The sequence below is a fragment of the Mytilus galloprovincialis genome, chromosome 12, assembly GCF_965363235.1.
Source record: "Mytilus galloprovincialis chromosome 12, xbMytGall1.hap1.1, whole genome shotgun sequence".
In the NCBI taxonomy this organism is placed as follows: Eukaryota; Metazoa; Mollusca; class Bivalvia; order Mytilida; family Mytilidae; genus Mytilus; species Mytilus galloprovincialis.
The window spans coordinates 77657368-77683619 of NC_134849.1; the positions used below are offsets into that span (position 1 = coordinate 77657368).

General features: G+C 32.1%; 1 protein-coding gene across 1 annotated transcript; it reads left to right on the forward strand.

The window, feature by feature from the left end:
• Window positions 1-1737: 1737 nt before the first annotated feature.
• On the forward strand, window positions 1738-18841 carry LOC143054912 (translation initiation factor eIF2B subunit delta-like). Its single transcript, XM_076228013.1, has 12 exons — window positions 1738-1838; window positions 6381-6721; window positions 8159-8231; window positions 8899-9085; window positions 9801-9915; window positions 10924-11000; window positions 11845-11947; window positions 13331-13464; window positions 14943-15034; window positions 16776-16861; window positions 17812-17992; window positions 18595-18841. Exons 2-12 carry the CDS (start codon window positions 6389-6391, stop codon window positions 18801-18803), a joined length of 1590 nt encoding a protein of 529 aa, XP_076084128.1. The 5' UTR covers window positions 1738-1838; window positions 6381-6388; the 3' UTR covers window positions 18804-18841.
• Window positions 18842-26252: the final 7411 nt, after the last annotated feature.

Here is a 26252-nt window from a genome sequence, read left to right on the forward strand (position 1 = left end):
CGATCATGATAAAGTCCGGAAAACACGTCAGTTCCGTAAGGAAATCTTTACCCCTCCCAGGAATCGGTAGAGCTTTTATTCTACAGCATTTAAAATTTCTTAACCAGCATAAAAAAAGAGCTATATTCCGAATCGTCTGTGAAAACCACAATAATCACAATTAGACGCAATGTTTTGTATATTTTGTTACATAACGTCAAAATCGTATGTATAGGGACATTGTATCAAACATTATAGACTATAATTTTATCTGATATCTCGTCTTTTAGATTAAATTTATGAGAATTTAATACTAAAAAGAGATAATTTTTTGTACTTTTATCCTATATATTTTTATGTATGTAGCGAAAAAAAAACTGTCTCAAATTAAAATCATAAAAAAACAGAAATCGGTCATTAAACCAAGGGGACAAAATGCCGTCAGAAAGAAAAACCCTGATTTTTGCATCAGGCAAAAGTGTGAGCTTGGTACAAAATACTAACTAGAATAAGAATTATTTGCTTACCTCATAGTGATTGCTCTGGTATTCCATTTTTAGGGACAATTTAGAAAAAAACACCAGCTGCGCCATGAGCTAGCGCATTATACGCCAGCCTCATTTTCATTCAAAGATTCAAGTTCAATAACTTTTCAATGTCATATCAGAAATTCATAAAAATCAAAAGGAAGCTTACATCAATAGATTAAAACAATTCACCAAAGTTTCATGAGAATTAAAGCATTTTTAGTAGTAAGTGTCCAAAAACAGGCCGAAATCTCCCCCTTTTTGATGGATATCATGAAATCGCATAACTCGGAAACATAATGATGTACAAATTTTGGGTTAATGTCCGAAATGTTCAGTGACGACTGACGGACAACGGTATACTATAATACGTACCGTAAACGCCGGGCATAAAAAAAAACGGAAAATGCCGTTCGTGCATGGGACACCGGCATAAATTTATTTCATCTTGATCCCTTTTTATCAAAATTCTGTCTTTTCCAATAAAAAAAACGACATTGGTCATCGACCAATTATGACGTGCATGTTCCAAACGAAACTATTATATTATTTGGTGGAATTTTTATGTTTTTAATTAAGGTATTCAGTCACAGAGATTTCTTCAAAACTTAAAGTGTTACGCGGGACAAGGAAATAATATTCGCAAATGAAGGTTTCATTGATTTTACGTAAAGAAAAAGGCTGTTACATAATCAAAATTGCTAAATTATGAAAGAAGAATTTAAACGCTTTAAATAAATGATATCTATTACACTTTAGGATATCAATTTTAATGTTTATAAATTAATGCCATGAATCGACAGTAAGTCCTGTCGTCGATTAGACCAAAATAGTATCGTGCGGCGTTTCATATCCTTAATTAAAATTTCCTAATTTAACTAGTGGGCTATTTGGCAGTTGCTTGGATTTCATTTTTCATGTGGGATTGAGATGAATTGGGTCGATATGGCAGTACAAGAAATTTGGGACGATCCATAACTGGGGCGAGTTTTAATAATTCACTTGTTACGTCCAAGCGAGAACGTGCCTGAGGAGTAAATAAAATAACATATTCATAACTTATAGAATGATACAAGCACTCAAGCAGTAAACTGTAAAAGATGATTAATAAAATTCCCCACTATGACTTCCCTGTTATACAAAACATAACGGCAGTTCTTAGATCTAACAAGTTCATTGATTTACATTTCTTATAATTATAAACGTACGTTGCATGTATGAATGTTAACTATTTTTCGGTATTCAACGTTTAAAAACTGAGTGTTTACTCGTTTATTTCATCAGGCTGAATTTGACTTTGTATATATATTTAATCTAAATTATAGAAGACAGGTAACTAAATCATTATTTTTTTTTCTTGGTCTATATAAAGAACGACATTTTACGGAGAATGAAGGAGTGGAGTGACAGATTCCAACTGTCAGACGAGACATATTGCAAATTATTTGATTTGGACAGCAAACATTTTACCAGTTCTGTATTTAAGAATTGAATGCTTCTTTTTGTAACTTTATTGGGGTGTTAAAGCGTTGACCGAAGTACATTTTATATGAAGCGCGGAAGCCCATAGATTTCAGTGAACCGGTTGTTGGACAAATCAAATCAAAATTTTTTTAAATCAAATCAATTCATTTGGCTTATTCAAAATCAAAAGATCTCTGCATGTTGCATGATCTAATATGACATGTATGAATGAAGACTTCAGATATTTCATTAACAGTAGATTTATATATATGTTCTAGACCATATGAGCATGATGAGTATACACCTTATCGCTATTTGTCCGCCATTGCTGGAAATCACACAGGTTCCCGTAAAATTTTGACGTCATAAAACAAAATGTCTGACGCCACAATGGAAAAGTGATTGTTGTTGACGTCAAAAGTTCAAGCGGACGGGTCAGCCGGGAATAGCGATAAGGTGTATTTGGACTACGCTTACGTTCTTGACCGTATACCTATACTCATACGGTCCGTATTCATGAGTATATGGTCCAGTACGAGCTGACCATACATGTGATTGGATCATATGAGTTATGTTTAAACAATTTATCACAATATTTATTTTTAGTTTTACAAATAGTTATTATCATGATTATTACAATTACATGAATTAGATGGATAAACTGAACAAACAAACAATTGAAAATGAATGTTTAATTGTATATCTGAATCCTACACAAAAATTTTACATTTAAAAATGCACATGTTTGCAGTTCATGCATGTTCCTTTGCATTTTTGTGTAAAGCTGCTAAACATTCTAGAACAAGTGTCCTCCCATATTATGTTTACTTCAGATATCTTCAATTTCAGTTTACGGTTCAAATACTCATACGGTCTGGAACCAGGGATGATTCCAGGTGTTTTCAAATAGGTCCCTTGAACATCGAATTGGGAATTTTTATCTCAATTGGAATTTTTTTTATGCATAAAATCTAAGACGAAATCATATCATTTTCCTGTAAAAACGGAAATGTATATTAAGTTTAACCTCTACACTGATTTAAGAAGTTGTAACATTTTGAATAATTATGGATGGGCTACTGATTATGATATATATGATTCTGATCACATAGATATGATCACCAGATTACTTGAAAGTTATTGGATTGAGACTAGCATGACTAGGGAAGTTGTATTACATGAATATCAGTGCACATGATGCACTAGTCCAAATAATTATGACGTCTTGAAAGGCTATTATATTTTTTTTACTTTGACGCCTTACTTCAAAGTAACCTGGGCATATAACATATACATAAACATATATACCAGCTTACATAAATCTATGGCAAGCCGTTTGACTATAAAGTATATGAGATATCTTATAAATATCTTTTATGATTTAGATAAGTTAGATTTAGAGATCTTATATAGTTTATGGGATATCTTATAAAGAAATTTATATAAGATATCTTATAAAGAAATTTATATAAGATATCTTATAAAGAAATTTATATAAGATATCTTATAAAGAAATTTATATAAGATATCTTATAAAGAAATTTATATAAGATATCTTATAAACTATATATTTTATAGATATCTCATATACTTTTAAAGATATCTCCTAAAGTTATTAATATATCTTATCATTGCTTATGAACATCTTCCATATAAGACATCTTATAAACAATACATTTAGTTTATAAAATATCTTATATAGTTAATAAGATATCTCATATAGTTTATAAGATATCTCATATAATTTATGAAATTATTTAAAAAAATTGTAAAGTTCATAAAGTTTATAAGATATCTCTTATATTTTATGAAATTATTTTAAAAATTGTAAATTTCATAAACTTTATAAGATATCTTATATAATCTGTAAGATATTTCATATAATATATCATAAACTATACAAGATATCTTATAAAGTGTATAAGATATCTTGAAATTTAATTAAATAGCAAAATGGCTTGCCATATAAACCAATGAAAAAAAAATCATCCATTTGGTATTTTTCAACAGGTCATCTTTGTAAGTTATACCTTGATTAAAATGGATTTCAAATTGAACTGGTCCATTGTCGTATTCAGAAAGACAATTACAAAAGTTTATATATATACTTAATATATAAGATATTTAAAGCAATTGACCAGTGAACTTTAAAATGATTTGGAAAAATTGTAAATTTCATAGATAAATAAAAGAATATTTGAAATTAACTTAAAACTATTTATGCATGCGCCGGAAAGTAATTCTCAAAAAGTTGATGGTGTTCCAGAGAAGAAGAAAGGATCATTTTATAACTTATGAAACAGTTCTATATTAAATGGTGACATATCGTATTTTATGAATGGTCTAACCATCAACATTACTATTCAAAAACGCTCAAACTTTTGTCTTTTGATGAAATAGAGCCAAATATAAAATAATTTACCGGTATTTTCATCAAATTATATAACCATGCAGCCCTTCTGGGCGATCTGCTTTTACGAGATCAGCGCCCATAAAAATGGATTAATCAATATTATATCAAAATTTGAACTTGCTCTTAGCCGAGGTCTGCTTTCACACCAATTTTGACAAACATGTTTATGATCAACCTGCTAGGCGATCTACTTTTACTAGATCAAATAATCCAATAACATTTTAATCAATTGAATCTGGCTGCTAAAATTGTTTACCAAATGTTGACATAATCATAGATATCTATGACAGAATCAAATCGTCCACTAAAGTCAAAATATAGGACACTGTAAACATCTATACTTTGCCTATATTTTTCAACCTATAACGAATAAAATCCTAAACTTTTCTGGAAAACCGAATTTTATTTTATTTTCATGAATTGGGAATTTATATTCACAAATATTTTTTGGGGCCGCTGGCCAATTTTAGGGCAGCCCAGCGGCCCTAAACTATATAGTGGAATCATCTCTGGGAACATACATGTATACATTGAATGAAAGAAAATCTTAGAAAATATCAATGTAGTTTGAAAAATAGAAAGAAATAAAAAAAAATATATTTTAAAAACGATCAGGAGTTGAATTGTCTCCCATAGACTTAGGACTATAAAATTATGTATTTTTTTGCAGGTCACAGTGGCGTTCAAAATGTCTTTTTTTTTGCCAAAAAAATATGGTTCATAATTGTTATGATTAATTGTAGCTCAGATTTTGAACACAATGATTGGTTAATAAAATTATCTTATCTTATTGTATACATCATTTACATTGTGTATTTAATTAACTAGTTTTAATTTTTGAATCACTTCTGTACATGTAAGTAGTTTTATTTTAATTACCGCCCCTTATTTCAACACCCCTAAAAAGGAATTTTTTTGTTGGTAACGGTAAAGTATTATAACATAATCTGTAAGAATAAGGGGCTCTAAATCAAATTTTTTTTAAATATAGGATTTCGCTATTTTTTCTTTAAATAAACTTTATCCTATTCTTAATTGAAAAATTAAATGAAAATATGGGGTCATCGTTCATTTTATCTCACAATCTGCCTTCAAAAGAATCATGCCTTTTTGTTATTAATGTACTTTTTTTCTGTTGAACTAAATTGAAAAAAAATGTAAAATTGAAATAAAAAAAAAACTTAATTTCAGAAATGGCTTAAATTTTACAATAGTTTAGTTTGAGTACAGTTCCTTTGAAAAAAATAATAAAAAAATATAGGTCACCGATGAGTTAAAAAAGATGTTTAAATTGTCATGCAAAAAAAAATGACATTTTTTCACAAAAGGGAGATAATTTGGAGCTTTTACAATGATATAAACATTTTAAAAGTCATCTGGGGCTGAAACAAATTGATTTTTTTGGTTGATTTTTGTACCATATCATTATGTAACAACTAATAGTGTAATAAATAAAATTTGTTATAAAAAACAATTTTTTGCTGATTTTTTTGTACCCTCCTTATACCTTATATAAAGACAAGCGAATTCCTTATTTTGACTTAAGCATTCAAATGTGAGGATTTCAGGGGTTAAAAAATAATTTGGCCAAACAAAATAGTAGGGGTGTTTACTGTACCCCTACCAATCCTAATTTTTATCCCCTACCCTAAAGTTTTTTTGACCATTTGTTATCAAGCACTGTTAAAGTAACAATGTTGCTGCCATAGTCTCAATGTCTCAAATACATTGTGTACTCAACACACATTCATTTTTGTTTGGCCTTACTTGTATATTTTTTTACGAGACTTGTCATGCTAGGAGTTTAGATTAAAAATTTCAAGTACAATTTTTGCAAGTACATATCAGGGGTCTTTATAACAACTAACATTGTGAAGGCCAGTCAGGGGAACCAGTTGCAATGAATATTGTCGGGTCCTTCAAGTTCCCTTTTGGATGACCCTTATAAAGTATGGCATATATTTAACACAGTTTAATAGACAATTATCTATTTTTAGATTGAATCATGTCAGACAAACTGGGAGCATCAGGTCAAGATAAAGTGAAAGATCAAGGGTCAACACCAGGAAAAAAGAAAGACAAAAAAACAAAAGGTGGAAAGGGAGGCAATTCAGCTGGTGATTGTAAAGGTCAAGGTCAACAGAAAACAGCAGATGGCAACAAATCTCCCAGAGAGAAGACAGAAGATAAGCCCTCAGATGTAATTAATCAAACAGACCCAAGTAAAGGACAGAAACCTAAAGGACCACAGAAAGCCCCAAATAATGGTAATCAGACTGATCCAAACAAACCTCAGAAAAGTAAAGCAGAATTAAAGGCAGAAAGAAGGGCATTACAGGTATAACTATCATGACTATAAACAGTCAGGGGACTTACTTAAATGAGTGATTTTCTAAATCACTGATTCAAGTAGCATTATTTTCATAAAGGTTGGAATTAAGAGTTGTCTTTCTTTAATAATCACCTATAGTATTTAAGTAGTACAAAATAATCACTAGAAGTGATTTAATTTTAATGTAGCTTTAAATATAGAATACTAATGATCCAGGGACTAATTATGTTTCTAAACTTATCAGAACCAACATCTGTGTTGTCCAGGATGACCAGGTCATTTCAGGTGATGACCTTGTACTTAATCTAGGATAATGACATAAAAATCACTTGTTTAAGTATCATACCTCAATTTCCTTCCCAAAAATCACTTCTTTAAGTATCATTATTTTAATAACCCCCACTAATTTCAACACCCCTGAACAGTGAAATTTTTATCGTGAACAGTAGAATTTTATTACATAATCTAAAAGATGAAACCTTGAAATTTACAGGAAAAATACTCCCACTGCTGGGAAAAATCTGTTAAGAAAGTATCAGTTCATTATGTAAAGCCATTATTACAGCATTTTTTCAACTAAAATAGAATTTGCAGCTAAATGATAGCATCAAAGGCATAAACCTTGCTACTTAAAAGAAGCAAAAAATACATTTTTTTCAATTTTACTAATGAAAAGATATTATTTAAACCTATGTGCTTGAAATTTTGTTAAAATTACAAAATCAAAATTTGTGACAAAACTTCAAATTTTCTACTCAAGTAAGTGATTTAAAAATCACTTACATCAGTAAGTCCCCTGACTGATAAACAAGATATAGTTATAAATTTTGAAAGTCTTGTTATGTCTTTCACATGTTTTATTTTAAGGGAAAAAATGTGACAGGAAAATTTAAAGGCTTTGCAAAAATATAAATTTACCTTTTAAATTTGAATGCCATTAAATGTATACAACATTACCTAAAACCAAAATAATAAATAACAATTTTTTTGTTTAGTTTCCAAAAAAAAATGGCAATAATACATTTTTTTTGTAAATGCAAGCAAGATTTTTTTCATTGCTGGAAACTAATGAATGAATGATGGACACATGCAAGATTAAAATGCTGTTATGACAAAGTTTTTTGGGATTCTGAACTTCATAATTATTCAGTCATCCAATAAAAAAACATTCTATTTATATGCATCCCTGAAATGTTCACAAAATACCCCCCATTACTACATTTAAGTGCATGAGCTAAACTCCAAAGTTTGATTTTAACACTTTATACACACATTTTTGCAGAGTTGATTTTATTAAGAGAAAAAACAGAAAATTTATAATCATATAAGAAATTAGAATTTACCTTTTGTATTTATTGATATTTTTCAAAGGACTAAATTTTAGTATGGTAAGATATTATCTAATGAATTAACTGATGATTTTATATTATTTTATATTTGTAGGAACAACAGAGGGCTTTAAAAGATCAGAAAAAAGAAACTGGAACTTCAAGCAAGGATACCAGCTCTGCTTCAGGTAAAAAAAAAGGATAAGTACTAGCTTTGACTTGGGGAAAAAAAGTCCTAGTAAACATACAGTGTTCTAGCAAGGATTTGAAGAGGGTATGGTGCTAGTCAGGAAGCTCTAATGTCATTTAAAAAAGTGCAGATATTTAAGCCACAAAATTTATTAGCATATATATACAGTCCGACAAAAGTTAAGCACCACCTATTTTTATTGCATCAATTTTTGATCGAGCTTCATCAACTATGCAATGTCTGCTTATAAATGGTTAAAAAGAGATTTCTGGTCCTTAGGTTAGGATACCAGTCATGGTCTATTGAAAATTTTGCTACTTCAATATTTTGATGTTTAAGTGTGTGATAAGATCAGTTTTATAAGCAGAACCACTAATAGTCTTATGGTAATGCAATGACATTTGACATGTTTGATATGATGTTGTACAAGCATTAGAACATTTCAAGGAAAATTTTTTGGTCCTGCTCCCTCAGTCATGGTCTATTGACTAGAATATTTGCATAGTCTACATGTTTAAGTTGTTGATTAGGTCAGATTATGAAAAACCATTATGTTACTGAATGATATCTAATATCTCATTGAATCAATTTGAGAACTAACATGCCATTTAGGCCACTTAGATACATTCTTCACCATGAAATATTGATATATTTGCCTATTTCAGTGGCTAAGATAGAACCTAAGAGAGTTCCAGACCATTTAATGGCTGACGATGTTCAAGCACAGAAAAAGATGGCCAAGAAATTAGAGAAACAGAAAATACCACAACGCACAAAAGTTCAGCGTCAAGTCCGGCTGTTTGAACATCTACACCAGTATGAGAGGGAGGTGTCACTTACACAAAGTTTATCGTGAGTATTTATGACTTATGAGTGAGAGGACTCACTTACACATATTTTTCTGTGAGTTTATGACTGACGAGATGTAGTTGTAAAATTATAAAAGGAAGGTGTACCGGTAAGTGTTTGGCTGATGAGTGCGAGTGCTCACTTACTTATTTATTGTGAGAATTTATAGCTTATGAGAAAGCGTTGTCACTAACACAAAGTCTTATCCTCTAAAATCAGGGTCTTAAAAGTTTTATTTTAAGGTCGAAATCTCAGGGTAGTTTGTTGTCAACTTGAAATTTTGTACACTTGTTCATTATTAATTCAGCTGTTAACATATACCTAATAGTATATAAGTGTTTTGACTAAGATTTAATACTTTACTGAACATAGAATTAGGATGGTGAGACCTGCAGAGAGCATGGCGTCCTATAGCATGTTTTGACACATACTGCGGATTTTGTGGGTTGAGGGAAACCACCAATTGACATGTTCAATGAATTGGAAATTTGATGTAACGGTATGACTAAATACAGACTTTTTGAAAACCACGAAACCAAATATCAATGAAAATGTAACTTTTCCTCAGTCCACGAAAATTGGTACCCACGAAAATAAATGAATCAATAATATTCTAATTAAACTATACTTTTAAAAGACCAAAACAGTGATCTCAGTAACTGTACATCATGTACATGATATACATGATATACTGAATGTTAATAATCTTCTTTTTCAGGTTTAGAAGTTGCACTATACATCCAGCTATAGTGAGGCTAGGTGTTCAGTACGCTGAAGGTGTTATTTGTGGGTCTAATGCAAGGTGTCTTGCCATGTTAGTAGCGTTTAAACAGGTATGTGGTTAAAAAATCTTAATTTCTAAAAGATAGAACCTTACCTCTCAAATATCTAACCTGTACAAGTAAATAGAAAAGCACCCTTGACTTAAAAATAGGTCTAATGCTTGATATATATTTGGTCATGTACATGTATGTTGCATTTTTACAGGTAATGGACAATTTATTTTAGGGTCCACAAAGGCTGACAAATGTTGGTCTATTGCTAGATATTTGGCCATGCTAGCGCATTGAAACAGGTACATGGTTTATTTATTTAGTGGTCCACTAAGGCTAACAAATGAAGGTCTAATGCTAGTTGCATATTAACAGGTTTATGGTAAATTTATATAGAGAAGTCCACTAGGCCTAAAAAATGTTGGTCTATTCCTAAATATTTGGCCATGCTAGTTGAAGTTAAATCAGCACTTTTATTTTATTAATGTGGTATTAAAAGAGTTAAATGTTATGCTCAGTGTGATCTACCACCATGATCAGTGTACAGTAGTCCACAAATTAAAAATCCATGAAATATGTATACACTTTTAAACTATTAAAAAAATAAGTATCTGTGAAGAAAGTAAAACTTAAGTAGCTTTAATATATGTATGCAGTACATTGTATTTACTGAAATAACTATAGTTAATCTCACATTTTTGTTAAATGCATGCATCAATTTTAGAATTAACAGCAGTATCCTAGCTTTAAAGAATTGAAAACTAAAAACAGTTTATCAGGGGTGAATCCAGCTTTTTTTTAAAAAGGGGAGGGGGAGGTCCCAATTATATGTCCCCATTCAAATGCATTGGTTGTCAAAAAAGGGGGGTTCCAACCCCTGGAACCCCCTGGATCAGCCACTGTTTATCATATTTATATTAACTTTTAAGCTTTTAAGAGCAACTTCATGTTTCAGGAACTGTTCTTTTTGCTTATATCAGATATTTTATTTTATGCCATTTATTCTTTATACAGTCACATTTAGAAGACTGGGTCTTTGACACATGTATAAATAATTTGTGTTTATAGGTAATAGCAGATTACACAACACCAGCACATAAAGAACTGTCAAGAGATTTAGAAGCTAGAATTAAACCATATATAAGGTAATGTCTATAAGAAACACTTAAAATCTCACCTGAACATGTAATATTTGCCACTGGATGTTAGAAATCCAATCAGTCCATCATTATCAAGGAAGGAACTGTCATAATATTTATTAGCTAGAACTAGATCAGAAGTTGGGTCAAATTTTTCGGAATTTTTCCAGATTTTGGATCAGGACCCCTCCAACCCCCCCTCAAGGTACATATACAACAATGCCCCATATCTGTAGTTGATCTACAATGATAATTAGCCTTTCAACACTAGTTACATAATTAGTTCTTTCTCATGTTTTTTTTTAGTAACCTTTACTCTGTATACTTATTTTGTGAGTTCAAATCCAACTTCTGAAACTGATCTTAATTGACTGTGTGATGATCTATCTGTTTACATCTACTTCATCCATCAATAAAAACTGTTAATCATGGTATACATTTTATAAGCTATGGTAGAGCTAAGTTTGTTCACATTTAAATTAGCCACCAAAACTCAAACATTATTTACAGCTCAACTATTTGAGTGTATTCCTTAAGTTTGAAATTATCTGGATCATATTCCTACAATTATTGACTTGATGGAGACTAGTTGCACATGTTCTCAGCATGTTCACATCTAAAAAAAAAAACCAATTGCACATTTTACATTTCAAACGAATATAATAAATGGCTCGCGTCCGAAGGTTTGTGAAGCAATTGTTTATAAGCGGATGACTAAAGCTAGCATCATTCAGACTCGGATGGTTTTGATGAAGTTCATTGAATGGATTTTGGAATAAACATGCTTGAAAAAAAGTTAATCAAAGTAGATGGACAACGAACGCTAATGTAATATTGTTTTCTGTTGTAGTTTTTTAAACCAGTGTAGACTAATGTCTGTTAGTATGGGAAATGCCATAAAATACCTGAAATATAATATATCATGTGGCACCAGAGATCTGTCTGAAACTGAGGTAAGTAGAATTGTTTCTTATATGGTCCTAGGAAACTGTGTCTGTGATTAATCAAATATATAACTAAAAAAAATAATATCTCGCAATGCTCCACAGATATTTATTAACTGTCAACTTAGTATGGGTCAAATTCTACGATGTATTTTTTTTTCTCAACATAGTGTTTTTTTCTTGTTACACCATATTGTCAAGGATTGCACTAAAATTATACCATATTCTGCCAATTGAAAAACAGCAACAAATACAAAGCTCTATATACGCTATATAAAGTAACTTAAGAACTAATTGTAGATTTCTACACCCAAATATTCCTCATTTATATGGGGCTCTGAAGGATTTGCTTTGGCCAAGCAAACTTGTTGTTGAAAAAAAACAATAACAGTTCAGTTTGATGACATTGTTCTATACATTTGTAGTCACTTTGTTGTATACTATAGATTCATTAATTTTTTCGAGGATTAAGGAAAACTTGAATGTTCCTGGATATTTAAATTCGTGCAAAAGTCTGCATACAAGCCTTTAGAAAATTTGTCATTTGTTGAACATTTAATTGCACCTTTATCCACAAAATTCACAAAAAATGATATCCAACAAATAATAATGATGAATCCCCAATACATAGAAAGAGAGGCAAAGTATACCATGGGACATTCAAACTCAACAGTTGAATACTAACTTACATGTCCATGGCTGAAAAGAAAATGGCAACCATACAACAGTACACAAAATAGATAATAAAAAACTAATGACTGAGTAACATAAACCCCCAAAAAACGAGGTTTATCTTTAATGCCCCTGAAGCAGATCCTATTCAAATTTACCACTTATTGTGTTGGGATGTGAGCTGATATTCGAAATCAACCATATGATAGTGCATGTATACATGTACATGAATAAACTGTCATTGATTGTTGGACATTCATATATGAAATAAAAGATAAGTTTTGGTGTATTGTAGATTTACTGTGGATTCATTTATTTTCGTGGGTACCAATTTTTGTTGATTACGGAATATTGCATGTTTGTGGATATTTAATTTCATGGTTTTGCTGAAGTCTGCATATAAGCCTATAGAAAATTTGTTTTTCGATGAACATATAATTTCGTGGTTTACCTGTACCCATGAAAGCCACAAAAATTGGTATCCAACGAATAATAATGAATCAACAGTATATCATCTCAATGTTGAAACAGGAACAGATTGATATTAGACTCGTCATAGAATTTTTCAACCTGAAATAAGCTGAAGTTAACAGATAAAGATTTCCATAACTTCAATTTCTATCTGACATTTATTGTAGAAGTAAATTGCCTTACAATGTGGTATCCAATATGAATAGTGTTATTGCTAGTGAATGCAGTTTACAATATTTTGTTTTTCAGGCAAAACAGAACTTAATAGACAGTATTGATGATTATATAAAGATTAAAATTATCCTCCCAGCAAAGGCTATCTCTACATTTGTTATAGAGGACAAAAAGATAGTTGATAATGATGTCATTGTAGTATATGCTTGGTGAGTTATGTCCCTTTGTTTAGATAATCGTCCTTAAAGATGTCAGTGTTTTGTATGACTTGGTGAGTTACGTCCCTTTAATAAGATAATCATCCTTATGACATTGTGAGTTATGTCCCTTTGCTATGATTCTGTATATCTCAAAGTTGTATTTGTTGCATTGGTGAAACCCTTGCAAAATTTCTGAATTCACAGTATTCGTTCTTGAAGATGATAATGAATTGCATTACTTTGTGAGTTATGTCCCTTTGATTAGATATTCATCCTTGAAGATGTCAATGTATTGTATGACTTGATGAGTTATGTCCCTTTGTTCAGATAATTATCCTAGAAGATGTCAGTGTATTGTATGACTTATTGAGTTATGTCCCTTTGATCAGATACTGTAAATCACAAAGTCACATTTTAAGCTCACGAGGGCCTTTGGGCCTATGTGAGCTTATGCCATCACTTGTTGTCTTTCCTCGTCTGTTGTCGTAAACTATTTAAAAAATCTTCTCCTCTGAAACTACATGGCCAAATACCTTCAAACTTTAACTAAATGTTCCTTATGGTATCTAGTTTATAAATAGTGTCCTAATTTTTGAGCCATTGACAAACATGGCCACCATGGCTAAAAATAGAACATACGGGTCAAATGCAGTTTTTGGCTTATATCTCAAAAACTAAGCTTTTAGAGCAAATCTGACACGGGGTTAAATTGTTCAATTGGTCAAGATCTATCAGCCCTAAAATTATCAGACGAATTGAACAAACCATTGTTGGGTTGCTGCCACTGAATTGGTGGTTTGAACAAAATTTTGCAGTTTTTTGTTATTATCTTGAATATTATAATAGATAGGTATAAACTGTAAGCAGCAATAATGTTCAGCAAAGTAAGATTTACAAATAAGTCAACATGACCAAAATTATCAATTGACCCTTATGAGTTATTGCCTTTTAAAGAAAATTTTACACAATTTGTTCATCAAGTTTGCTAACATTTAAAATTTTCCTCTGAAATACAGGTGAGCGATTCAGGCTATTGAGAGCCTCTTGTTTGCATTAATAAAACTCTTGCAATAATTTCTAAATTCACAGTAATCATCCTAGAAGATGATAATGAAATAATGTTTTACTTTTTGAGTTGTGTCCCTTTGATCAGATAATCATCCTTAAAGATGTTAATGATTTGTATGACTTTTTTGTCCCTTTCCATATATGTACTTACATCCCTCGGTTAAGACCTAGATTTGATTAGATGACAATGTAGTGTATGACTTAGTGATTTAGTGTGTAATGTCCCTTTGATATAATGTTATTTTCCAGAATTTAATCTTGTTTTAAGTATCTGGTGGTTTTTTTTTTTCGATTGGACATTTGGTGAGGTCTCTACTTTATATATATATCATCCCTGCCTAATTTCAAGTCATCTAATTTTGATTTATATTTTTCTAATTGCAGTGTTTAGAGTTTTATTGTATATTTTCTCTTTACAGTTCGTCGTTGGTGTTAAGAGTTTTACGTACAGCACACGAAAATGGAATAAAATTCAGAGTTATTGTGATAGATGGACGACCTAGAATGGAAGGTAACAAACTATTGATACTTTCTATATTTTATCTCTGTTCCTTTCACTGTGAAAAATTCAAGCTTCATGGGGCATGCTTCACTATGTGATGGATTTTCACATTCATCACTCAATTAACATCGTGCAATTATTTTTAGACATAATCATCTTGTACGAAAGTTTCAATGCATTTTTTTCCCTCAAAAACTACCACTGTAAATCCAGAAATAATTGGCTGTATTTATAATTTTTATTGTAAAATAATCAACAAAAAATATGAGTTTAAATATTGCAATTTCAAAAAATGCTGCATTCAGATAAAGCTATCAAAATTTAATATGCGAGTTATATTTTTATGACACTAATTTCATTGCAATTTTTACGATTAAAAAGACAGCAAAAAATCATAATTTACAGTTCTACTTAATCAAAGAGGTAAGAAAGATACCAGAGGACATTCAAACACATTAACAACTAGATGTGTCAAAGCGACACGAATGGCCTCGTCTCAAAAAGTTGAAAAATCTGCAATTTCAATAATAGATGTGGACACAAACATGATGGTAGTCTCACATTGATATGTTCATAATTATAAATTTACTGTAAACAAATCTCAGCTAAAAATGCTGGAAAAAAGTCTGTTTAACTGTGATTTTCAACAATTTTCAAAGTTGTAAACCCTTAATTTTGGCAAAAATTAATGGAGCGGAACAAAACTTAAACTTGATATGTAACTCATCATGAGTAACTCACATACCAAAAATCAGCCCAATATCTGAAAGCATTTAGAAAAAAAGTCTGTATAACTGTGATTTTCAACAATTTATCAAAGTTTAAAGCCCGTAATTTCGGCAAAAATTAGCAGAGGGAACGAAACTTAAACTTGATCTGTAACTCATCATGGTTACCTCATATACTAAATCAGCCCAATATCTGAAGGCGTTTAGAAAAAGAGTCTGTATAACTGTGATTTTTAGCAATTTATCAAAGTCCAAAGCCCATAATTTCAGGCAAAAATTAGGGGAGTGGAACGAAACTTAAACTTGATCATGGTTAACTCACATACTAAAAATCATCACAATATCTGAAGGCGTTTAGAAAAAAACTGGGTATAATGGTTTGTTGCAGAATTTCGGAATTTCGGATAAAGGTAAAACTATATGGCCCTGCAACGAAGTTCGTTGCAGGCCATAAAAATAAACTTGGCTTTGTTCATTGTTAAAGGCCATACAGTGCCTTAAATTTGTTAATTTCTATGTCATTTGGCCTCTGTGGAGAGTTGTCTCATTGATATACCACATCTTTTTTATATACGGCTAAAAAAGAAAAAATGACAAGTTTACATTAGTACCCAAAAAGTTCCTTAAACTTCGTATAAAGCATGTTTTGTGAGATCTCAACCCTCCCCCTTTACCTTTAGCCAATGTATGATAAAGAAATACACAGCAATATGCACAGTAAAAGTCACACCTCTCCTAAATTTTCAATTGATAAATTAGTTACAAACTAAGGTTCCAATTGCCTCAACCCAGTTGATTTTAGATAGATGGTATGAGGTCCTTTTTTTTCGTATAGCTGATCGAGAATCTCACTAAAGTTACTTAAAAAGTGTATCAGAAGCACCTATTGTATATAATCTTATTATCATTTCCTGTTAACTGAATTCTTTTAACGGGGTATCATTACAGCTTATTGTTCAAGATTGTTCTTTACATATTTATTGACAGATGTTGATAAATTTTATATGTGACTTTAATTCCAGGTAAAGAAATGTTAAGAAGACTGGTGCGTGCAGGAATCAAATGCTCCTATATGTTGATTAATGCAGTATCATATGCCATGCAAGAGGTTTGCCTTAATAATAGAAAAAATGAGTTTAACAAAACAAACATTTTACTATGATTATACATCATGTACATGTAGGATATATGTGAGGTTTAAAGTGGTGACTATGACTTTGCTTCAGATGAATATTCTGTTTTATTCAAATCACATAGATATACCTACTAAAACAATATCAACATGATCAATATGGAATAATTAGACAATATACGTATAGTGTCTTGAAATATGAAATTTATTTGTATGAGGCTTAGAAACGGGGAAAATGCGAGGTTCTACTGAGCATTTTCCTGTTTCGTGCCGAATACAAATAAAATTTCATATTTCAAGACACTATACATATATTGTTTTTATACTGAAATCGATAAAAAAAATTAAAAAATATGTAACAAATATTGTTAAAAAACTTGTTGAAGTGTTTTGAATTTCCCTCTTGGGGTACCATTTTGGGGTATTTCCCTGTGAGCCTAGTCTAGGCAGTAAGACATTGACAATTTAAGGAATTAGAAAGGGAAAATGAACTTAATTAATAATATTTAATAAACATGGTATATAAATTACCAATTCGAAGACATAACAAGTTTAAATTCATACAAGTTTGACCATTGTTACTACACGTTCATGGTTGTGACGTGAAGTTGTTGAAGAAATAAAGTAGTTCCTGTAAGTAGGTGGGGCTTATAGGTTAGTTGGGGTCATTGATGTATGAAGCTAACGTTTAGACGTATAGCTTTATCTGTATAGCAAAATAGCTGATTGCAGTATAACAATGAATTTAAAAGTCACAAACTAATTTATACCGATATATTGTTAATGCCATTGCTTTAAAAAGCATGTCTAACTCATGTTTATGACCACTTCATCTAAGCAAGACAAACACCTACTAGAATAATATCAATATAGAATATTAAAGATGTGTATTCTTTGCTGTTATTTATTATTCTATTATTTTATAGGCTACCAAAGTGTTTTTAGGAGCTCATGCCTTGCTGGCCAATGGATGTGTGATGTCCAGGGTTGGAAGCTCACAGTTAGCTCTTGTAGCCAAATCTTTTAATGTCTCTGTACTAGTCTGCTGTGAAACTTATAAATTCTGTGAAAGAGGACAAACAGACAGCTTTGTACTGAATGAACTTGGTGAGTAGATTGCAGGACAATCTTAGCTTTTTATAGAAGGAACTTGGCGAGTCGATTGCAGGACAATCTTAAAGCTTTGAATTGAAAGAACTTGATTAGTAGATTGCAGGTCAATCATATAGCTTTGTTGTAATGAATGAACTTGGTAAGTTGATTGAAAGACAAACAAATATATTTGTTTTCAACTGATCCTTATTGTCAATTTCTAGATGTAAGTCAAGATATGAGGCTTATGGTATGACAAATATCGGCTTATTTAAATATGTGCATTTAATTAAATCTTTAAAAAAAAAAATCTGTTGAGTTTCAAATACTGATGATTAATCTATCCCAACTCATTACTCATTATTAATCAGTGCCTCAAAATATTGTGGTTTCTAAAAAAAATAAGGTATGTAGGGAAAGTAAGACCATATAATTGTGAATTGAAACAGGAATGTGTCAAATAGACAATAACCTTACCACAGAGCAGAAAACAGCTGTAGGCCAACAATGAGTCTTTGATATGGCAAGAATTGGGGTCATGCTGACCCCTAATCATTAATGTATATTAGTTCAGTTCCTTTGCATATTTAAATTAATGGATACATGTGATTTTATAGGTGATCCGGATGACTTAGTTAATATTGGAAACAAGACAGCCTATTTATCTGACTGGAGAGACTATAATTCTTTGACATTATTGAACCTGGTTTACGATGTAACCCCACCAGAGTTTGTATCCGTGGTGATCACAGAACTTGGACTGATTCCCTGTACATCTGTTCCTGTTGTGTTAAGGATGAAACAAGTGGAAACAGCAGAAACATGATGTCAAATGACAGATTAAAAATAAATAATTTAAATGAATGGTTATTTTGATAGAAACCTCAACATTTTATGGCGAAAGTAGATACATAGTGATCCTACATTTAGTCATCTGAGACGTCTGAGTGATCAAAGATTTTGTAGACGGTAATAATCTTTCAAACCTATACAGAATTTTTGAGATTTGGACAAAATACTTTGTTATGAACAAAAGATGTAGTATCTAGAGCAACATTTGGAATTTTTTCATTTTCCAATAATTTACTGATATATAGAGTTAGTTTTTATAAGACTGCCAACAAATTGTGGGGTTGTATATATGTGGACATTTATTTGCTTAGACCTCTACGTTTTCTTCTGAAGACATTTGGTTACTGCACAATAACTTTATTGTGAGTATGGATCACTATGAAATTTAAGCAAAAAGAATAATAACACAAATGGAGGTTGGAATCTTTTTTGGGGTGATTGTCCCATCTGTGTAGTAATTAAGGGCCAGAAAGGGGCCCAAAGAAAGTATTTTTGTCTCGCCCTTAGGCTTAAAGGAGTCTAAAAGTGAGACATGGGTATGATGTCAATGGCGTTGGCAAAGACGGCAGCAACGGAGTCGTCAACAATTTATTAGTTTGTGATTATCTATAGTTTATGATAAACCACAAGTGATAGGTCATTCATATTTGGTATACAATTACATTAGCAATGCCACATCTCATTTCCATGGAGTTTTTTTTGCCCTGCAAAACCAGGTTCAACTCATCATTTTTTTCTTAAAATTGTCCTGTTCCAAGTGAGGAAAATGGCCATTGTTATTTTATAGTTGTGTGTGTTACATTTTAATGTTGTGTTTCTGTTGTGTTGTAGTTTCTCTTGTGTGTTATGCATTTTCCTCAGTTTTTTTTTTCTCAATCGATATATGAATTTCTAACAGTATACCACTGTTGCCTTTATATGGCGTAAAATTACATAAATGAAAAAGTCCACAAAACTGTTGCATGGCTTTAGCAACTAACCAATGTACTCACAATGTCAAACATAAAACTATAGACTTATTATACCTTTCGAACCCTTCATAATGAATTCAATGTGACTTTTATGTTTATTTTGTGAGATATTACATATTAAAAAAATCGGAATTAACAAAATGGTGGCATTCTTAGATACGTACTGGTAGAAGGGGGAATTTACCGCTCTTAAACATTTGTCAACGTCCAATGAAAGTTATTGTTAAAAACCAATTTCATTGGAATGATGCCTTTTCAGACAACCAGATAATGAAATCCGTATTTATTGACAATTTTAAAGTGTGTTTCTTTAAGTTTTCCAGATACTATTCCTTTGAGAAATATAAAAGATCAAAATGTTATTGAATTTAACTGAATAATTTACATTTGTAGATCTTCTTTAATCATTTTAATTACTGTAAATTCAGAAATTATCGCGAATTATGTGACCGACTGTGTGAGTATCAATATCATAACAATAAGAACTTGAAACCTGATACAGATATTCCCGTTATCGCACTGATTAATAACACATTTTTTGTCAAGGCTCCAAAAATCGCAATAATAAGTGCATATAATAATATCTGAATTACCAGTAAACCATTGGTTTTCTGTCAAACTTGATGCAACCATTAATGCATTAGTTTTGTCCCAACAGTTTATAACTAGTGCGTACTGTCTTGAATCTCAAAGTTCTCCTGAGCTCCTTCGTAAAACAAGTAAAAACATGGTGAAAACTTACTGTTTTGATTGCTAGAAAGATTCGGGTGATGAAATTCTATTGTTACTATTTGCAGTAATTTGGGAAGCTTAAATCATCTTGTTTATTGTAATGTACGTTATGTTCACGATATTACGCAGATTTAACTGTATCTGTTGTGTCCTTTATTTTTAGTTCTACGGTTAACAAATAGTCACAACACAATCATTTAACAGAGAGGACATCATTTATACAGTAAAATGTAACGTTAAGGATAAAGAGTGATGTTTAACGGACTTGACTTGACAGCTCTCGAACGGTTGTTTCAGTGCCCAAAGGAATTTAATTTTAAAGGTGTCCTTGACAAAAAAATTGTCTTTTAGGAGACGTTTATTTTGATTTTGCTATTGTTGTTTTGGATATTTTACCATTTGTATCTTGATTAACATCACTGCTCTTCACAACCGCTACTTTCAGGACCAGGCTGATCATCAGGTTACGTAGTCCGTTATGACCACGTGGATGTTTTGCTGGTGAATGAATCGTGAACACAGTAATAAATTTCTGCAGGAAGACTATTTAGGACGAGCGTGGTATCTCGATACAATGAGCAATAAAACAGATTAGATAGGGTACTACCACGGTGGAAAGCTAGTCCAATAGACAACACAACGGATTCTGGCCTACTGGGAGTCACAATACCACCCAATCCATGAAGGGTTTTAGAGCATATGCTGACACGGACTAGTTTGAGTCGAACTGTACAGTTGAGTTGATTTATTAACCGGATTTTTGGGTATCGGGACCGTTCGCCCTAATAACATGTTCGCCCTAGGTCCGTTCGCCCTACTATAAAAATATTAATATTTAGGGCATTGAAGTTGAATAAACTTATTCAGATATTTCTATGGTATATATATCATGTATATTCTTGAAATTTATGGAAACATTGAAATATTTAAAAGTTTATGGCTTGTTTATGATCATTAATTGTTCAATGACAAAATAATTCGGATAACTGATTATTGTCTTTTGATGGATTAATATTAAAAACAAACGTTTTATTTTGATAAAATATTCAGCTTGAAATTAATAAAACCAATGATGTACGAACTGTAAATTATGAAACGGATTTACAAGTTTATTAATTTATACTGCATACTTTCGTGATTGACTGATTACAATGATTTTGTTAACAAATATCAATAAAGATAAATACATTGTATTCCAGTATTCTACTCTGCAAATCAAAGGGAAAATGATAAATTGATTGCGGCAATATTAATATTCTATCAATTTTTCAACAAACTTTAACATATTTTGTTCAAATACTTAAAATAATGCGACTAGACAACAATTAGAAAAAAATAATAATCAGGGCGAATGGACCCTGGGCGAACAGGTATCAGGGCGAACAGGTACTAGGGCGATCATGAATCAGGGCGAACGGACCCGGATTCTGATTTTTGTGACAAAAATGTCGGTTATTGATTTGGGGATGTACGGCGGGCGGGCGGGCGGCAATCAAATGTTGTCCGTGCATTAACTCATGAACCATTCAACCAAAGCTTTTAAAATTTTAATATGTTGTTACTGACAACTAAATGAAGGTCAAGTTCAATAATGGCGATTTTGACTTTTACCGTTCAGGAGTTATGGTTCTTGAAAGATTGAAAAATGGAGTTTCCAGTCGTGTCCGTGCATACGCATGAACTGTTCTACCAAAGCTTCCCAAATTTTAATATATTGTTACTGATGACAAAATGGAGGTCATGTTCAATAATGACGATTTTGACTTTTACCGTTCAGGAGTTATGGTTCTTGAAAGATTGAAAAATGGTGTTTCCAGTTGTGTCCGTGCATTTTCTCATAAACCATTCAACCAAAGCTTTTGAAATTTTTATATGTTGTTACTGATGACAAAATAGAGGTCAAGTTCAATAATGACGATTTTGACTTTTACCGTTCAGGAGTTATGGTTCTTGAAAGATCGTAAAATGGCGTTTCCATTCACGTTGTTGCATTTACTAATGAACCATTCAATCTAAGCTTTTCAAATTTTAATATGTTGATACTGACTACAAAATGGAGGTTAAATTTGATATTGACGATTTTCACTTTCAGCATTCATCAGTTATGGTTCTTGTGATATTGCCAGGACACACATAAATGTTAATAAATCCGGTTTGCTGTCGTTGTGACAGCCTCTTGTTACTAATAATATCAATAATGTGGTCATTTTTGTCGAGCCTGCAACTTTTGTTGCAGAAAGCTCGACATAGGGATAGTGATCCGGCGGCGGCGGCTACGGCGGCTACGGCGGCGTTAGCTCACTTCTTAAAAGCTTTATATTTTAGAAGGTGGAAGACCTGGATGCTTCATACTTTGTATATAGATGCTTCATGTTATGAAGTTTCCGTCAGTCACATGTCCAATGTCCTTGACCTCATTTTCATGGTTCAGTGACCACTTGAAAAAAAAGTTCAATTTTTGTGTGATGTTGAATTCTCTCTTAATATAAGTAATAGGATAACTATATTTGATATGTGCGTACCTTGCAAGGTCCTCATGTCTGTCAGACAGTTTTCACTTGACCTCGACCTCATTTCATGGATCAGTGAACAAGGTTAAGTTTTGGTGGTCAAGTCCATATCTCAGATACTATAAGCAATAGGGCTAGTATATTCGGTGTATGGAAGGACTGTTAGGTGTACATGTCCAGCTGGCAGGTGTCATCTGACCTTGACCTCATTTTCATGGTTCAGTGGTTATAGTTAAATTTTTGTGTTTTGGTCTGTTTTTCTCATACTATATGCAATAGGTCTACTATATTTGTTGTATGGAATGAATGTAAGGTGTACATGTTTAGCGGGCAGATGTCATGTGACCTTGACCTCATTTTCATGGTTCAGTGGTCAAAGTTAAGTTTTTGAGTTTTGGTCTTTTTATCTAATACAATATGCCATAGGTCAACTATATTTGGTGTATGGAAATATTTTATGATCTTTATGTCAGTCGCGCAGGTTTTATTTGACTGTAACCTCATTTTCAGGGTTCATTGCACAGTGTTAAGTTTTTGTGTTTTGGTCTACTTTTCTTAAACTATAAGTAATAGGTCAACTATATATGTTGTATAGAAGTATTGTTAGCTGTACATGTCTGCCTGGCATGGTTCATCTGACCTTGACCTCATTTTCAAGGTGCATTGGTTTTTGTTTAGTTATCTTGGTTAATGTTAAGTTTATGTGACAGTTGTAATAAAGCTTAGCTTTATACTTAGGATTATCAACATAATATCAATGATTAGTATAGAAGGCGAGACATTTCAGTGTTTGCACTCTTGTTATAAATTTCCTGTTTACAAAACATTGAATTTTACGAAAAACTAAGGATTTTCTTATCCCAGGCATAGATTACCGTAGCCATATTTGGCACAACTTTTTGGAATTTTGAATCCTCAATGCTCTTCAACTTTGTTTGTACTTATTTGGCTTGATAAATATTTTGATATGAGCGTCACTGATGAGTCTTATGTAGACGAAACGCGCGTCTGGCGTACTTAATTATAATCCTGGTACCTTTGATAACTATTTACACCACTGGGTCGATGCCACTGCTGGTGGACGTTTCGTCCCCGAGGGTATCACCAGCCCAGTAGTCAACATTTCGGTGTTGACATGAATATCAATAATGTGGTCATTTTTATAAATTTCATGTTTACAAAACATTGAGTTTTACGAAAAACTAAGGATTTTCTTATCCCAGGCATAGATTACCTTAGCCATATTTGGCTCAACTTTTTGGAATTTTGGATCCTCAATGCTCTTCAACTTTGTACTTGTTTGGCTTGATAAATATTTTGATATGAGAGTCACTGATGAGTCTTATGTAGACGAAACGCGCGTCTGGCGTACTAAATTATAATCCTGGTACCTTTGTTAACTAATTGCTATAAATAAAGGCAACAGTAGTATACCGCTGTTAAAAACTCATAAATCCATGGACAAAAAACAAAATCGGGGTAACAAACTAAAACCGAGGCAAACGCATTAAATATAAGAGGAGAACAACGACATAACACTAAAATGTAACACACATAGACAAAATCCCACGTGAAGTAGTGTGTCGTTGAGCCATACCATCATCGTTACATGTTCTAGCTTACTGATATGCAGAAGCTAATCCAGCACGTCAGGTTGACTGTAAGACAAGGGATAATGCATTATTCCTAAGTAGACCCATACATAAGATATGTAAATACATTTTAAGACGTGAAATGAAATAAAAATCTACCACAAAGATATGAAGTTCACTATAAGTGCTGCTGCAAACAATTACGAATTCACCAAAATTTGAACTGACTCCATTTTCGGAAAATGTCATCGGTAACACACATACACCTTTATCTACATCTTTACGAGCACAACACAATACAAAGAAAGTTCCATATATGTGTAGCGGGGTTGCTTCCACTTAGTACATGTAGAACATTTAGGTCCGGGAACACAATTATCCCCCTTCAATTTTCGTTGTCCACAAATATAGTTCCCTTTAATTTCAGTATATTTTTTCTTAAATTTTTTTTTTGCCTTTCCTTTGAATTTTTTCCCCTTTTTTTTTGCTTTAATGTGAATGTAAGGTCATTTAAGATAATTTCTGTAAAATTTCTTTTTGATATTTTGAGCAGAAATGAGTGATTGGGTTAAGTAAACATAGGTGGGATTTCCCCTTTTCGGAAGCTCTCTGGCTTAACCCATACTGGTGTATGGACGTCAAGTTGGTTACCTATTCCCTATTCCCTATTCGTTACCTATTCCCTATTCCCTATTCGTTACATATTCGTTACCTATTCCCTATTCCCTATTCGTTACCTATTCGTTACCTATTCCCTATTCCCTATTCGTTACCTATTCGTTACCTATTCCCTATTCCCTATTCGTTACCTATTCGTTACCTATTCCCTATTCCCTATTCGTTACCTATTCGTTACTTATTCCCTATTCCCTATCTTTTCTATTCGTTATTTATTCCCTATTCCTTATTCGTTACTTATTCCATTTTTAATATCCTTCCCCTTTTTTAATTAAGTCTCCCAAACAAAGTTTGGAGACTTATTGTTTTTGCTCAGTTCTTATTATTTTTATTATGTCACCCGATCGACAATGTCGGGTGACATATTGCTTTTCCTCTGTTTCTGTTTCTTTTTCTGTATTATGGCACCCTCAACGGAGTTGGGGTGACATATTGTTATTGTTCGATTCTTTTTTTCTGCTTATTATGGCACCCTAAACGGAGTTTGGGTGACATATTGTTATTCTACGTTTCTTTTTTTCTTATTATTTTATTTATTCTTCCACACATTTTGTCCATGCTATTTCTCAGAATTGGCTTGAACAATATTGATGGAACTTTACCATAATGTAGACCACTATATGAAATTGTGCAATCGGGGTATGGCATCATCAAGATGGCTGCCGTTGCCATGGAAACTGATGAAATGTGAAAAAAAATGCAATTTCTAAATCGTTTATTATAAGACCTAGCTGGATGAAATTTTATGGTAATGTTCCTTGGTACCCCTAGATGTTGTGACAATATTAGGAAATTCCAAAATGGCCGCCATTGTCATGGAAACAGGGCGAAAGTTTAACATTGGCCCAATGGGAAAACATGTTCAAGCTTCATTTCCTGCACGAATATTAGATCAAACCTTCTACAACTTAATGAATATGTTACATGGCATGTCCCAAAG